This window comes from Thamnophis sirtalis, unplaced genomic scaffold, assembly GCF_051295495.1.
Source record: "Thamnophis sirtalis isolate CommonGarterSnake01/CBP01778 unplaced genomic scaffold, rThaSir2_p1.2 scaffold_9, whole genome shotgun sequence".
Taxonomy (NCBI): domain Eukaryota; kingdom Metazoa; phylum Chordata; class Lepidosauria; order Squamata; family Natricidae; genus Thamnophis; species Thamnophis sirtalis.
This window is the reverse complement of record NW_028261389.1, coordinates 73,348,701-73,366,151: the sequence shown is the minus strand read 5'-3', so window position 1 is coordinate 73,366,151 and position 17,451 is coordinate 73,348,701. Positions and strand designations below refer to the sequence as shown.

At 45.1% G+C, this 17,451-nt stretch overlaps 1 protein-coding gene across 1 annotated transcript in view; it reads right to left on the bottom strand.

The window, feature by feature from the left end:
• The window catches only part of VWF (von Willebrand factor), a 183,449-nt gene that overhangs the window by 151,028 nt on the left and 14,970 nt on the right, over positions 1–17,451 (bottom strand). Inside the window, exons 7-9 of the mRNA XM_087722260.1 lie at positions 8,003–8,219; positions 5,626–5,748; positions 2,407–2,518 (exon numbers count right to left, since the gene is read on the bottom strand). Coding sequence (XP_087578386.1) covers positions 2,407–2,518; positions 5,626–5,748; positions 8,003–8,219 — 452 coding nt within the window. The remainder of the gene's footprint in view (positions 1–2,406; positions 2,519–5,625; positions 5,749–8,002; positions 8,220–17,451) is intronic.

Sequence of the window (17,451 nt, the reverse complement as noted above, 5' to 3'; positions counted from 1 at the left end):
TCTACTTGCATTTTTTACATGCTTTCGAACTGCTAGATTAGCAGAAGCTGGGACAAGTCACGGGAGCTCACTCGGTTATGCGGCGCTAGGGATTCGAACCGCTGAATTGCCGACCTTTTCTGATCGACGAGCTCAGCGTCTTAGCCCCTGAGCCACCTTTCCATCCTCAAATGAGGACCCAAATCATTGGGGGCAATATGCTGACTCTGTAAACCGCTTAGCAAAGGCTGTAAAGCACTGTAAAGTGGTATATAAGTCTAAGTGCTATTGTATTCAGGTGCACTGACTTCAATTGCATTGCCTTAACCCTTGTATGTTTGGCTCTGACTGATTTCAATTATCTGCATTTCATTACAGCACCAGGTAAACAATTATGGGAGGGGGAACCAGAGGTGGGCTCCTACAAGTTTGCACCTATTCGGTAGAACCGGTTCGTCAAATCTACCGAACCGGTTAGAAGAGGTTCCACCAGTGGACCCGGAAAGCAGGCCACACCTACAGAAGAGGTTCCAAACTTTTTTGAAACCCATCACTGGTCCTTGGATATGATTATTCTACACTATCATGCTCATATTTATAAAACTCAGTGCCTCTGGGAAAGGTAAGGATGACTACTGCGCTTGTGGTGCAATCAGAACATTGCGTGTGTTGAAGTTGTTTTAACGCAAACCACAGATGCCTTTTAAAAAACAAGTTTACATCATATTCTTATGCAGGCCAGTGCTGTGTGTGAGGTAATTTAAGGTGGTTCTGACAAGTGTCATCGGCATCTTCATATCCGGTCACATGGGTGGCAAGCCACTCCCATCCGGTCACATGGGCGGCAAGCCACTCCCACAAAGGAGGCCACACCCACAGAGTAGGTTCGAACAATTTTTGAAACCCACCACTGGGGGGAACCCAATGTTTTAATCAGGAACTATTCAAGGAAGAAACCCCACCCCAACCAAGGCACCGAGACTGTCAGGGCAAGCTACGATGGATAAACAGCCCTCTCCTTCTGCACAAATGGTGCCACCTAAGCTGGTCATGAAACCCTGGCAAGAAAAAAAAATCAGGCTCAGAAAATGCCAAGATTCACGATGGACAAGAAATCCTGTCTTTCTAAATCATGGGCATTTCACATCACCAACTCAACACCCCCTGCTTATTCTCAATGCCTTGGCAACCCACAATCCTTGTGATTCCTGCCAACCTTAACATACAAGCAGACAAAGAGCTATTCACATCGCCCCTCCTTTCCCCTCCAGCTGACCAATTGGAACGCCCAGAAACTCTCGCCCAGCCCGCCTCCTCTCCTCGCCCCTTCTCAGTTCTGCAATGGGAAGGCATTTCCCTCCCCTCTGCAGCTCACACCAAAGGGAAGTAGACCGAAAGCAACGGGGGTCAACCGTGTCAACGCGAGACACCCAATGGAAGGTCATATGAGGCTCAGTTGTCACTTGCAAAGGGGTGTGAATGGTGCAGGTTGCATGATGGCACACCAGGGCACGGTGATGTCGTTCCTGTTTGTGTGCAAGGCAGCTACGTATGTGTGTTTTTGTTGTAGACAAGTTGAAGATGTCTGGACTTCAACTCCCAGAATTCCCCCAGACAAGTTGAAGACGTCTGGACTTCAACTCCCAGAATTCCTCCAGTCAAGTTGAAGACATCTGGACTTCAACTCCCAGAATTCCCCCAGACAAGTTGAAGATGTCTGGACTTCAACTCCCAGAATTCCCCCAGACAAGTTGAAGACGTCTGGACTTCAACTCCCAGAATTCCCCCAGACAAGTTGAAGACGTCTGGACTTCAACTCCCAGAATTCCTCCAGACAAGTTGAAGACGTCTGGACTTTAACTCCCAGAATTCCCCCAGAAAAGTTGAAGACGTCTGGACTTCAACTCCCAGAATTCCCCCAGACAAGTTGAAGACGTCTGGACTTCAACTCCCAGAATTCCCCCAGACAAGTTGAAGACATCTGGACTTCAACTCCCAGAATTCCCCCAGACAAGTTGAAGACGTCTGGACTTCAACTCCCAGAGTTCCCCCAGACAAGTTGAAGATGTCTGGACTTCAACTCCCAGAGTTCCCCCAGCCAGCTGACTGAGGGAATTCTGGGAGTTGAAGTCCAGACATCTTCAACTTGCCAAGGTTGAGAAACAATGAAATAGATGAATGGACAGAGGGTCCTTCTCTCTTATTTCTGACATTCTGGCATTCTGGTTCTAAAGTGAGATACCTAAAGTGCCAGGTGGTTAAGGGCAGGTTGAGAGTACTGTCACTCTCCTGTCCCTGCCTGTGAGCTTCCTGGGTGCCCTTTGGGCCACCATCTTGCCCAGAACACTGAACTGAAAGGTCCCTGACTTGGCCTTGCCTTATGGTTTATAGGGTCCTCTTCATATTCCATCCAAGGGTTATGCTTACCACGAGTTGCAGTCCTGATACACTGAAGAGCCAGGGGGGAATTTCTTGCCAGAATTTATGCAGGAGCAATTCTGGGCATCGACGCAAACGTCACCATCTAGGAGCTTTCCCTCTGGAAAAGAAAGAAAGAAAGAAAGAAAGAAAGAAAGAAAGAAAGAAAGAAAGAAAGAAAGAAAGAAAGAAGGAAAGAGAGAGAGGGAGGGAGGGTGGGAGGGAGGGATGGATGGAGGGAAGGAGGGAGGGAATGGAGTTTGGAAGGAAGCAAGGAAGGAAGGAAGAAAAAGAAAGGAAGGAAGGAGAGAAGAAGAAAGAATGGAGGGAGGGAAGGAAGGAGAGAGAAAGAAAGGGAGGGAGAGAAAGGAAGGAGGAGGAGGGAGGGAGAAAGGAAGGAAGAAAGAGAGAAGGGAGAGGAGGGAGAGAGGAAGGAAGGAAGGAAGGAAGAAAAAGAAAGAAAAGGAGAGGGGAAGGAAGAATGGAGGGAGGGAAGGAGAGAGGAAGGAAGGGAGATAAAGAAAGGAAGGAAGGAGGAGGAGGGAGGGAGAAAGGAAGGAAGAAAAAGAAAGAAGGGAAGGAGAGAGGAAGAAAGAATGGAGGGAGAGAAGGAGAGAGGAAGAAAGGGAGGGAGAGAAAGGAAGGAAAGTGGAGGAGGGCAGGAGGGAGTTAGGGAGGGAGGAAGGAAGGAAGAAAAAGAAAGGAAAGAAGGAGAGAGGAAGGAAGAATGGAGAGAGGGAAGGAGAGAGGAAGGGAGAGAGGGAGAGGAAGGAAGGAGGGAGGAAGGGAGACAGAGAAGGGAGAGAAGGACGGAGGGAGGTAGAGAGGAAGGAAGGAAGAAAAAGAAAGAAGGAAAGGAGAGAGGAAGAAAGAATGGAGGGAGAGAAGGAGAGAGGAAGTAAGGAAGGGACAGAAAGGAAAGAAAGTGGAGGAGGGCAGGAGGGAGTTAAAGGGGGAGGGAGGGAGGAAGAAAGATTGGTTTCAATTTCAGTTCTGCGGAGTAATTTTTTGCAAAAAAAAATGTACATTTTGCAAAACCGGCTGAAGCCTCTTCTAAAGTCCAGGAACCAACTCGGATGGATGCGCCCGGATCCTCCAAGACTTAAAAACTCACTACCACCCCACTTCCTCACTGTAGTTTAGGACATAAAGCCACAACATAAAAACTATGGAAAAGTCATTTTGAGATTTTTTTGGGGGGTGGGGGCAGGTAATTGTGAATTTTGTGAAGTGCAGGGGCCTGCCTGTCCCCCCCCCCCGCCCCGGGGCTGCATAACGACAGGACTGTAGATTCCACTCTCCTCCACACATTCAGTTCATCCAAGGTCACAGAGAAGCTTGGGTGATGGATGGTGCCAGAAACGCCTCAGAGCAAATACCTCAGCGCCATGCACGAAGCGCCTGTAGCCACCAGGCCTGATTTCTCCCAACTCAGCAGAGGCGCCATGTGACACAGCCCCCCCCCCTGAAGAATCGAAAGCCCCACCACCCTCAGTTCAAACCCCCTCCAGAAAAAGTCCCAAAGGTGCTTTTTCAGGAGGCAACTGGATTTCCTTCTTTTTCCTTTTGCTTCTGCAAGAAGCTTCTTCAGCTCTGACTGGATGGTGGGGAATGGAAGGATCTACATTCCTTGCAGATAGCTGGTCATTTGCATCCTTTTAGACTTTCAGAGGGTCGTTGAGGCCACTTGGAGGTTTATCAGTGTCCTCAGGGTCACCTGAGTGGTGCTTAATGGTTCCTGTAGTCTGCAATTTGTTTTCCTCTGGAAATCCATTCCTCCTCCCACACCATTCCAAGGGTCTTCATCCCAAATTTCAAATGTTTATTTATCCCCCCTGCATGTTGTTTTCTCAAAGGACCACTCTTTCATTTAAAAAAGGGAAGGGGGAGAAAGGGATTAGGCACATTCCAGCATTATCTGGCAGATTCTGGATTATTTCTGAGAGATTTTGTTGCGAATGGAGGAAAGGAGAAAAAGACGCCACTCAGAAGTAGCAAAGAGAAGCAAAGTTTGGTCGTCTTATTCTCTGGCTGATGTTCTGCAGGCGGATTTTTCTAGAGAGTCTGTGAAGATTCTCAGCCGTCCAGGCCCTGATTGTCCCAAAGGTTCCTTTTTTTATGGAGGCAACTGGACTTCCTGGTTTTACCGTGAAGACGGTTTGCTTCTCACCCAAGAAGCTTCTTCAGCTCTGAGAGAATAGTAGGGAATGGAAGGATTTATACTCCTTGCAGACAGCTGGACATTTGCATCCTTTTAGAGGGTCCTTGAGGCCACTTGGAGGTTTATCTGTGTCCTTAAGGTCACCTGAGTGGTGCAAATGGTTCCTGTAGTCTACAATTATTATGGGATTTTTTTGGGGGGTGGGGGGGAATCTGTTTATACTCCCACACCATTCGAAGGATGTTCCTCCCACATTGCATAGCTAAAAGTCCGTAAAGATTCTCAGTCATTCAAGTCATGGTTGTCCCAAAGGTGCTTTTTCAGGAGGCAACTGGATTTAATACAATAATACAATAGCAGAGTTGGAAGGGACCTTGGAGGTCTTCTAGTCCAACCCCCTGCCTAGGCAGGAAACCCTATACCACTTCAGACAAATGGTTATCCAACATCTTCTTAAAGACTTCCAGTGTTGGGGCATTCACAACTTCTGGAGGCAAATTGTTCCACTGGTTAATTGTTCTCACTGTCAGGAAATTTCTCCTTAGTTCTAAGTTGCTTCTCTCCTTGATTAGTTTCCACCCATTGCTTCTTGTTCTGCCCTCAGGTGCTTTGGAGAATAGTTTGACTCCCTCTTCTTTGTGGCAACCCCTGAGATATCGGAACAATGCTATCCTGTTTCCCCTAGTCCTCCTTTTCATTCAACTAGACATACCCAGTTCCTGCAACCGTTCCTCATATGTTTTAGCCTCCAGTCCCCTAATCATCTTGGTTGCTCTTCTCTGCACTCTTTCTAGAGTCTCCACATCTTTTCTACATCGGGGTGACCAAAACTGAATGCAGCATTCCATAAGCCAGAATCCGCCAGTTAATGATGGAATGTGCCTAATCCCTTTCCCCCCCACTTTCTTTTTTTTAATGAAAAAGTGGCCCTTTGAGAGGACATGCAGGGGGGGATAAATAAATACTCGCAAACATTCAAAAGGGACAGTGGTTTCCTTCTCTCAGCCGAGTAAAACGGGAAACACCATGATTTCTGCTGTACACAAACGCTTGTAAATAGATTTTACCAGGGCAGCTGCAACCATCAACGCACAGCTCCGGACACACTTCGTTGATATTCAGGCTCTGGCAGGTCTTGGCACAAGGGGAGGTGCACTCATGGTACTCCAAGCCACGTGGACATCTTGGTCCTGAAAAGGTGGAAGAGAGAGAAATGAACCTTGCAGGCATCATCAACCTGAAATTGAGGAGAAACTTCCTACTAGGCAAAGGTAAAGGTTCTGCTCGCACATATGGGCTAATCATTTCCTACTCTAGGGGGCGGTGCTCATTTCCGTTTCAAAGCCAAAGAGCCAGCGCTGTCCGAAGACGTCTCCGTGGTCATGTGGCCGGCATGACTCAACGATGGAACGCTGTTACCTTCCCACCAAAGTTGTTCCCTATTTTTCTACTTGCATTTTTTACGTGCTTTTGAACTGCTAGGTTGGCAGAAGCTGAGACAAGTAACGGGAGCTCACTCTGTTATTCAGCGCTAGGGATTCGAACCACCAAACTGCCAATCTTTCTGATCGACAAGCTCAGCGTCTTAGCCAATGAGCCACCGCATCCCATAACATTACATTAGCCTTCGCAATATTTTAAGATTAACTAAGAAGAAGGGGCGGAAGGTTAAAAAAGGAGGAAGAGAAAGGAGAGAAGGGAAGGGAGAGGTGGAAAGGTGAGAAGAAAGAGAAGAAAATGGGATAGGAAGGAGAGAGGAAAGAAGGCAGGGAAGCAAGGAGGGCAAGAGGGAGGGAAGGAAGGAGAGAAGGAGAGTAGATAGGAAGGAGGGAAGGAGGGAAGAAAGGAGGGAACTTAAGAGAAGAGAAAGGAAGGAGGGAAGGAGGAAAGGAGGGAGGGAAGATATGAGAGAAGGAGGGGGGAAGAAGAGAGGAAAGAGAGAGGGAAGGAAAGGTAGGATAGGAAAAGAAAGGAGGGAAGGAAGGAGGGAAGGAGAGAAGGAGGGAGGGAAGGAAGGGGAGTGGGAAAGAAGAAACAAGGGAAGGAAAGAGGGACGGAGGAGAGAAGATATCTAACCTCTGATGTCTATAAGGATTTTGATATTATGGGAACGTCTTGAAACGCAGTCAAATGTAAAGCGAAACAGTGAATGTTGTACTGTTTTTTACCAGTTATTGGTTGTTGTATTTTTTTTTTACTAATAAAAATATTTATTTTTAAAAAAAAAAGATTTCCCCTTTCCCTATCGGGTTCTTCCAAAGATGATATTATATATCCTATAATCATTAACAACATAATCTAATATTTTTAGCTAAGCCAATGAGGTAGCTTGCTTGTCTCAAATGTTTCAGGGTTTGGTTTCCAGTTTTGAACGCAGCTATCTTTCTTTTTATCTCTGGTTCGGCTACTCTAACTTTGTTGTAAAAATCAGAAAATAGATTATCTGGCCACTTCCTTTGTTCCTCTGAATTATTCTAATTTTTTTTTCGAGAAGGGTTTGCTTGTACATTGCAAACATTTCTCAAGATAATAAACAAGTGTTCTGGGGGAAAAAAACATTAGCCTTAATATGCTCCGTGTTGACCTTGCTCTCATCAATAAAGCAAAAATATGCCTCTTCCTTATATTATCTTGGTCCCTTTGTTACTGACCTTACGATAGCTAAAGGTAAAGGTAAAGGATCCCCTCACACATATGTGCTAGTCGTTCCCGACTCTAGGGGGTGGTGCTCATCTCCGTTTCAAAGCCGAAGAGCTAGCGCTGTCCAAAGACGTCTCCGTGGTCATGTGGCCGGCATGACTAAATGCTGAAGGTGCATGGAATGCTGTTACCTTCCCTCCAAAGGTGGTCCCTATTTTTCTACTTGCATTTTTTAACATGCTTTCGAACTGCTAGGTTGGCAGAAGCTGGGACAAGTCATGGTAGCTCACTCCGTTACGGGCGCTAGGGATTTGAACCACTGAACTGCCGACCTTTCTGATAGACAAGCTCAGCGTCTTAGCCCCTGAGCCACCGTGTTCCTTTTAGATGTCACTTATGGGCCCCTCAATTTATTTATTTATTTATTTATTAGACTTATATACCGCTTCATAGGGCTTTCAGCCCTCTCTAAGCGGTTTACAGATTTTTTAGCAAATTGAGTCAGCAACTTGCCCCCACAGTCCGGGTTCTCATTTCACCCACCTCAGAAGGATGGAAGGCTGAGTCGACCTTGAACCGGTGAGATTTGAACCACTGAACTGCAGATCACCGTCAGCTAAAGTGGCCTGCAGTACTGCACCCTAACCACTGCGCCACCTCGGCTCAATACCTACGCTTGTAGAATTCTGCAATACTGCACTGAGAGCTCACAGTCCTTGCCCCATATAAGGGCAATATATGCAATGTTGAATCTAGAACTAGCAAACCCATCACCATCCAAGAACGTAAATCCAGAAAACTTACTGCAGGAGCTACTGGCTGGCCAACCTTTCAAGATCACCCCTTGCCGGGCACAGTTTCGAGCATACTCCAGAAAAACTGGGCAGTGGCAATCTCTATCCTGAGCACATCGGCACATGTCTTCTTCACAGAGGCCGATGAAGTTTTCGGGGTCCACCAGATGATGACATTTAGAGAAGACCGAGGAAGTCCTTAGCAGCTGGCAGTTCGCGATGAAGTCCTGCAGAAAGAGAAGAAGTGGAATGACCCACCACCCATCATCGACTGAAACAGGGGAGGAAGGGAGATGATCTATGGCAGGGGTGTCAAACTGGACTTCTTCAAGGGTGTTGTGGCCTGCCAGTGGAGCTGGCAGCAGATTCGGAGAGTGAGGAGGTTGGGGAGGAACATGGGCCAGTCCTGGAGGCACAACCATGGACCTGGATGACTGAGAATCTCCATAGACATACGTAGGAGAGCCTACCTTTGAATCAACTGATATAAAGTTCCCCAACTTCCTGCTTCCTTGAAAGATGTTCAGGTTGCTTTTGAAAAATGCAACCCACATCTCCAATGCTTGAGCAGGCAATAAAAGTGTGTTGTGGCCAGAGGTGGGTTCCTACCAGTTCGCACCTATTCGGTAGAACCGGTTCATCAAATCTACCGAACCAGTTAGAAGAGGTTCCACCAGTGAACCCGGAAAGCAGGCCACACCTACAGAAGAGGTTCCAAAATTTTTTGAAACCCACCACTGGTCCTTGGATAGAATTATTCTACACTATCATGCTCATATTTATAAAACTCAGTGCCTCTGTGAAAGGTAAGGATGACTACTGCGTTTGTGGTGCAATCAGAACATTGCGTGTGTTGAAGTTGTTTTAACGCAAACCAAAGATGCCTTTTAAAAAACAAATTTACATCATATTCTTATGCATGCCAGTGCTGTGTGTGAGGTAATTTAAGGTGGTTCTGGCAAGTGTTGTCGGCATCTTCATATCCGGTCACATGGGCAGCAAGCCACTCCCATCCGGTCACATGGGTGGCAAGCCACACCCACAGAGTAGGTTCAAACAATTTTTGAAACCCACCACTGGTTGTGGCCCACCAGCGGAGCTGGCAGCAGATTCAGACAGTGATGAGATTGGGGAGGAACCTGGGCCAGTCCTGGAGTCTGGGGAAGACTCTGACGAGGGCTCTGTGTCGGAGGCAGAGAGGGGGCCAGAGCCGTATGCTAGTTATCAGCTGCCTTCGGAGTCAGACAGCAGTGAGACAGACGAACAGCCGGAGCCTGTTCCCAGTGTGCGCATGCGCAGAGTTGCGAGACGAAGGGAGCAGCTAAAGAACAGGGGAAAACTTGGGAGGCCACAGGTGGACGATGAATGGCCCCTCCCAGAGAAAATAAAAGAGGAGCGAAAGGGGAGTGGAGTTTGCAGGAGACAATTAGTTCACTTAATTGGTTCGTGACTCTCCGAGGCTCCTTGCCAAGTTTTGCAGATATCGGCCTGGCAGCTCTCCAAGCTAGATAAGGTCTGTGACTATAAATCCTCCCTTGAAAGACTTTGCTGGATGTGAATGAGCAGAATTCATAGTCAATTAATAAAAGGGGGTTTTGTCGGGACAAGGAGTTTGCTTCATGCTCTTGGGAAGCTTCGGTCAGAACAGTGGGCCGGATCAGCATTGTAGTTCTTTATGGGCTGGTGGGAGGGAGGGGCAGGGGGTGGGACAGATGCCTCCTTAAGCTGGCCAAAACAAGGCATGTGGCCCTCCTGAATCTCATTTTCCTCCTCCATGGCCTCCTGCAGCATTCTGCTGGCCAAAAATGGGCTGAAAAACGGATCATTTCCTAGCCCATTTTCAGCCGGCAGAGGCAGGAAGCCATGGAGAGTGAAAATGTGGCGTGAGGGGCCATACGCAGCCCATTTTAGCTGCCAGAGGCACTGCGGGATTTGATATTTCCAGGCCAGCCCCGTGGGCCAGATTTAAGCACTCCACGGGCTGCAACCGGCCCACGAGCCTTGAGTTTGTCACGCCTGATCTATGGTTTTCTACACCCAGAGTTATTAGATTTTTATTGTTTGTGCTGTCTTTCTTAAAGGCTTCTGTTTACAGTAGAGGAACCAGCTCTTTCACTTTGATGTTATATATGCAAGAAAGAGCTGAGGTGGCGCAGTGGTTAGAGTGCAGTACTGCAGGCCACTTCAGCTGACTGCTATCTGCAGTTCGGCGGTTCAAATCGCACCGGCTCAAGGTTGACTCAGCCTTCCATCCTTCCGAGGTGGGTGAAATGAGGACCCAGACTGTGGGGGCGATATGCTGACTCTGTAAACCGCTTAGAGGGGGCTGAAAGCCCTATGAAGCGGTATATAAGTCTAACTGCTATTGCTATTTACGCACAAAAACAGATATTTTGATTCCCACAATGGACAAATGGCTGCAAAAGTTGACGGAGTTGATAGTGCTGCTGACTAAATGGACTGCTTTCATTTAAGAAAATAATACAATTAATTTTGCTTCTATTTGGAAACCATTTCTGGGCTTTGTGCTTGTGGTGGGGAAAAATGAAACTTTGATTTTCTCTTTTACTGATTAGATAGGTTTGGGTTAGGGTGGGGTTTAAAAACGATCAGTATATATTATTATGAAAAAATAAGAAGTTGAGGTTGTATGTTATTACCTTATTCTACTGACTCACTGGAGAAGAGCTTAATACTGGGAACGATGGAGGGCAAAGGAAGAAAGGGACAGCAGAGAATGAGGTGGCTGGATGGAGTCACTGAAGCAGTCGCCTTGAGTTTAAACTGACTCCAGAGGATGGTAGAGGACAGGAAGGCCTGGAGGAACGTTGTACGTGAGGTCACAATGGGTCGGACACCACTTTGCAACTAACAACAACAACAACTACGCCAAAAGCAGCCAATGTTTTCATTCTACTTTCCCCCTTTCCCTTACACTTTTTCCTCTTCCCCCTTTCCACCTCTATTTTTCCATTATTTTCATATTTATTTGTATTTCTATATTTAATATTTTGAGCTGAGGTGGCGCAGTGGTTAGAGTGCAGTACTGCAGGCCACTTCAGCTGACTGCTATCTGCAGTTCAGTGGTTCAAATCTCACCGGCTCAAGGTTGACTCAGCCTTCCATCCTTCCGAGGTGGGTGAAATGAGGACCCAGATTGTGGGGGCGATATGCTGACTCTGTAAACCGCTTAGAGAGGGCTGAAAGCCCTATGAAGCGGTATATAAGTCCTACTGCTATTGCTATTGATAAACAAATAAAAATCTTGAATTACAAGAACCAGATTAGTGATCTTTTAAAAACAATAACAAAAAACAAACAAGCAATAACAACAACAAAAGGCAATTGTTACGCCCAAAGAGTTAACTTGCTTCCACAAATACAAACCACCATTTAACTCACAAAATACACAAGAGAGAAATGACAACTTGCTTCTGGGAAAAGAGTATTACTTGTATTGCTTCATTGACATATTATGACTGATGTTGTTTCATGCTTTTCTGTTGTTTTCCATGATTTTTTTAATCCTTATTTTTGCTAGATGCCACTCAAACGCAGTGCGGCAAAATAAATGAATAATAAACTCTACTGTTCTAAAAAGCTACGTCTGTCTCCAGTAAGAGGGAGGAAGCAAATTCATATATCTCACAATCCCTCCTTAAATAAATACTTGTCTAAACAGAAATAAAGAAACATAGTTCTTGTGGAATAAAATATAAAAGAATGAAATACTGGTATGAGATACATCTTTGATCCAAAACTAACAGTATATTATATTTTGGAAATACTTCAGTTCTAACTATTTACAAAGAGTTCATTTCAAGCCCCAGATTTTCCAGGTGAAAAGTTGAAGTTCTGAAGACTAAAACAAGAGAGGATGTTATAAAAATGCTTATTATAGCTGCAAGCTTGAACACGATCAACCTTTGGGTTACATTTGTCTATTCAAAAAAATGTAAATATTTGCGATTTGTTTGTTAATCCTCTACATGGAAGTCTCTACTGTAGAACAAGGGGATGTGGTGGCTCAGTGGCTAAGACGCTGAGCTTGTAAATCAGAAAGGTTGGCAGTTCGGCAGATCGAATCCCTAGTGCCGCATAACGGAGTGAGCTCCTGTTATTTGGCTTCTGCCAACCCAGCAGTTCAAATTCATGTAACAATGCAAGTAGAAAAAATAGGAACCACCTTTGGTGGGAAGGTAACAGTGTTCCGTACGCCTTCAGCATTTAGTCATGCTGGCCACATGACCACGGAGATGTCTTTGGACAGCGCTGGATCTTCGGCTTTGAAACGGAGATGAGCACTGCCCCCTTGAGTCGGGAACAGCTAGCACATATGTGCAAGGGCAACCTTTTTACCTTGACCTTGACCAAGAGCCGAGGTGGCGCAGTGGTTAAATGCAGCACTGCAGGCTACTTCAGCTCACTGCAGTTCTGCAGTTCGGCAGTTCAAATCTCACCGGCTCAGGGTTGACTCAGCCTTCCATCCTTCCGAGGTGGGTAAAATGAGGACCCGGATTGTTGGGGGCAATATGTTGACTCTGTAAACCGCTTAGAGAGGGCTGAAAGCCCTATGAAGCGGTATATAAGTCTAACTGCTATTGCTATTGCTATTTACTGTAGAACAATGGAGAGTTACTGTATGGAAAATCGATGCTATTGGCTTTGAATCCATAAGCATTATGGGGTGGTGATTTTCCCCCCCATGGCTACTGAATGTTCTCGAAGGATGAAACTAACTCCGTCCTTGTTTTGAAAAAAATGCCTACCTCCAAGCTTCATGTAAACAAAACCAGGTGCAAAGATTATTATATCTAGTTACAAAAAGCCAATGAGTCAATGGAAAGGCAAATCTAACGAGCTATTTCCCTAAGCCAACAAAGTGGCTAAATAAAGGCATTCCAGTTACCTTAAAGGGCATTTTATAGCACTTATAGCCCTTATATACCGCTTCATAGTGCTTTTACAGCCCTCTCTAAGCGGTTTACAGAATTAGCCTCTTGCCCCCAACAATCTGGATCCTCATTTGACCCACCTCGGAAGGATGGAAGGCTGAGTCAACCTTAAGCCTGTTGAGATTCGAACTGCCAGATTGCAGGCAGCTGGCAGGCAGCAGAAGTAGCCTGCAGTACCACATTTTAACCACTGCGCCACCACGATTCTCAGCTTAGCTATTTTATTCTTTGGGTTTCACTTACGTTTTTTTTTCCTCTACGCTTATTTCAAATCCCAGTTCATTTCTCAATCATTTAGCCAGTGGTGGATTCCTAGCAATTCAGACTGGTTTGGTCGAACTAGTAGTGGTTTGGTGCTGGAACCGGCAGCGACCCAGGCCTGCCATGCCCCCAAACCGGTTCTCTGGGCAGCACCATAGGCACCGCCATCCTGTTTTTCAGTTCTGCGCATGCACAGAACAATTTTAATTGCACAGTGCAGGTGCACAGCATGCATCAAGTGTGCGCCCACAGCGTGTACATGAGCGAACTGGCAGTAGTGCCTGCTGAAACACACTCCTGACCTCAGCTCTAAATTTATAAATTTTAAAATTTTATAAATAAATAAATTACTGATGCAAGACTATATTCAGAAGTATGTCAGGCCTGCAGCCATGGATTGAAATTGTGTCTTTGGTAAAGACGTAGCAGCCCATCCCCAGAAAATGTTTTGTGGCTGAATTCCTACCCTCATTTCATGAATCTTAATATAAGGGGGCACTTAGCAGACTAGCTTGCCAAGAAGGTCTCACAATCCAACGAATCCACACAAACCAATCGAAGTTCTCCCAAACATCTTAAGTAAATCAAAAGACCCAGGAGTCCAGGAAGTAAATCAGGACTAACAGCCAGTATGTAGGACAGACACACAGAAGACTAACGAAATGCATCCATGAGAACCAACTAGCAGTCAGAAGGCATGATGAAAACTCCTTAATCTCCCAGCATATGGACAGATGATTGAGTCTCAGACTCAATCATCATTTCAACAGGTCAATTATAAGCAGACTAAAGCTAAATCCAAAAATTGATAAGGAATTTGTGGAAACTTGGCCCTTAGACAAATCAGCCATCAACAGGCACTTAGAGATAAACAACATTTTCACAGCATTCAAAACGGACAATAAAAAGACCAGGACGTTTCCTCACTAGAAATCAACAATGAGATAAGCAGGGATTAAGACCAGACACACCATCAAGTGGTAAACAATGCCCTAATCAAGGAACTACCAACTCAGAAAAACAATTGAGGAGTAAACAACAGCCTAATCAAGGAACTACCAAGGAGTAAACAACACCCCTACTAACAGTGACAAGCCAAGATATTATACTTAAACAAAGGGCAAATCCCACTCCCTTTTTAGTACTGAAAAGTCTGGTATTGAAAGTCCACAAGCCAACAATCGAACTCAGACAGCACCAAGAACTCCACAGTTTAACCCTCACTTAGATATTATCTTCTATTGAAAGAAGGCCATAGCTCCATTCTGCCCACCTGGGCCAGGTTTTAAATCATAGAATCATAGGCTTAAGCCCATCACTGCTACAGAATACTCATTCCTTAAATTAAAATGGACCTTAACTAACATTTAACAAAATTCAAAATTAACAAACCCATTAGCCTAGTTGAGTTGGTCATCCTGTCTGGCAATTACCCTTTGGCTTGTTCAAGTCTCCAATCAGGACACTTCTGACTTCCAAGGAGAGGCAAGCCATCCCTTAAAGCAGTGGTTCCCAAACTTGGCAACTTTAAGACTTGTGGACTTCAACTCCCAGAGTTCTCCAGCCAGAAGAGCTAGCTGGAGAATTCTGGGAGTTGAAGTCCACAAGTCTTAAAGTGGCCAAGTTTGGGAAACACTGCCTTAAAGGTATAGTATAGGTGGTAACTAGCTCAACAACAGTAACTGTGAGAGGGATCTTGGAGTCCTAGTGGATAATAATTTAAATGGGAGCCAGCCGTGTGCAGCAGCTGCCAAAAAAGCCAACACAGTTCTAGGCTGCATAAACAGAGGAATAGAATCAAGATCACGTGAAGTGTTAATACCACTTTATAAAGCCTTGGTAAGGCCACACTTGGAATACTGCATTCAGTTTTGGTCACCACGATGTAGAAAAGATGTGGAGACTCTAGAAAGAGTGCAGAGAAGAGCAACAAAGATGATTAGAGGACTGGAGGCTAAAACATATGAAGAATGGCTGCAGGAACTGGGTATGTCTAGTTTAATGAAAAGAAGGACTAGAGGAGACATGGTAGCAGTCTTTCAATATCTCAGGGGTTGCCACAAAGAAGAGGGAGTCAAACTATTCTCCAAGTCACCTGAGGGTAGAACAAGAAGCAATGGGTGGAAACTAATCAAGGAGAGAAGCAACTTAGAACCGAGGAGAAATTTCCTGACAGTGAGAACAATTAATCAGTGGAACAACTTGCCTCCAGAAGTTGTGAATGCTCCAACACTGGAGGTTTTAAATAAGAGATTGGACAACTGTTTGTCTGAAATATTACAGGGTCTCCTGCCTGAGCAGGGGGTTGGACTAGAAGACCTCCAAGGTCCCTTCCAACTCATTCTATTCTAAGTCACCGCAAGGGCCCGGAAGGCCTCCTGAAAGCCACCTTCTCTGCAGTGGGACCTGCAGAGGCTGAGAAATGAGAAGAGAAATTCCTTGGCCTGAGCCAGGGCTATTGTGCCCGGGTCTCAGCAGCTGAGTGGGGCACCCTGAAACAAACAGTGGTGGTAGGAGCAGCCCAGCGTTGCCAAGGCCGAAATTAGCAAACAAAGAAAACTCTTTTTCTTTTGTGGAAAATGAAATTCTCCAGCAGGGTCTGGCATGGCCAGAGCCCTATTAATAGAACAATGTTCTGCTTTGATAGCAAATGATTTTCGGACAATGCCGTGATGTCTTCTGAATGTGCAGAATTCAGAGAGCGTCTGTCCTTGCTCGGGTTTTCTTCTGGGGGGATTCTTTATCATTTGTGCTACTTTTTTGTGGGGGGGGAGGGAATGGGGGGAAGGGAATTTTAGGGTGAGCATCTCCTGCCGTTCTTGAGGTGGGTGGCTCACAGACCGGCAGTCCTCGAACCTAAGACCACAATTGAGCCCAAGATTTCTGTTGCCAAGTGAGGCTTTCGTTAAATACGTTTTTGCCCCGTTTTACCAACCTTCCTTGCCATGGTTGTTAAGTGAATCACTGCGGTTGTTCAGTTGTTAATTGTATCTGGCTTCCCCATTCACTTTGCTTGACAGAAGGCAGAAAAAGGGGATCCTGTGACCCCAGGACATAGCAACTGTCATTCTCTCTCTCTCTCTCTCTCTCTCTCTCTCTCTCTCTCTCTCTCTCTCTCTCTCTCTCTCTCTCTCTCTCTCTCTCTCTCTCTCTCTCTCTCTCTCTCTCTCTCTCTCTCTCTCTCTCTCTCTCTCTCTCTCTCTCTCTCTCTCTCTCTCTCTCTCTCTCTCTCTCTCTCTATATATATATATATATATATATATATATATATATATATATATATATATATATATATATATATATATATATATATATATGTTTTCTGAGGTTTTCGCGGGTGTTAGTATGTAGGTCTCTAGTTGTTCGGGTTTTCTCCCGCGTAGAATTGGATATGTCTTTGCGACGTTTCGACGAAGTCACATTCGTCATCTTCAGGCTGCTGCTGACTACTTCAGGTTTGGTGTTTCCAGGAGTAGTGGAAACACCAAACCTGAAGTAGTCAGCAGCAGCCTGAAGATGACGAATGTGACTTCGTCGAAACGTCGCAAAGACATATCCAATTCTACGCGGGAGAAAACCCGAACAACTAGAGACCTACATATATATATATATATATATAATCCATCCATCCATCTACTGAATATATATATCTCTCTCTCTCTCTCTATCTATCTATCTATCTATCTATCTATCTCTATCTCTCTCTATCATCTATCTCTCACTATCTATCTCACTCTATCAATCCATCCATCTGTCTGTCTATCCACCCATGCATGCATCCATCCATGCATCCATCGTTATCCACCCACCTATCTATCTATCTCTTATCTATCTATCATCTATCTATCTATCTATCTATCTATCTATCTATCTATCTATCTATCTATCTATCTATCATCTATCTATCTATCTATCTATCTATCTATCTATCTATCTATCATCTATCATCTATCTCTATCAATCTACCTCGCTATCTATCAATCTATCTCACTATCTATCTCTATCTCACTATCAATCTATCTCACTCTATCTCACTATCTCACTATCTGTCTATCTACCTATCTATCTATCTATCTATCTATCTATCTATCTATCTATCTATCCATCCATCTATCACTATCTATCGATCTCACTATCTATCATCTATCTCTCTATATATCTATCTATCTATCCATCTATCACTATCTATCGATCTATCTATCTCTCTCTCTATCTATCAATCTCACTCAATCTCAATCTATCT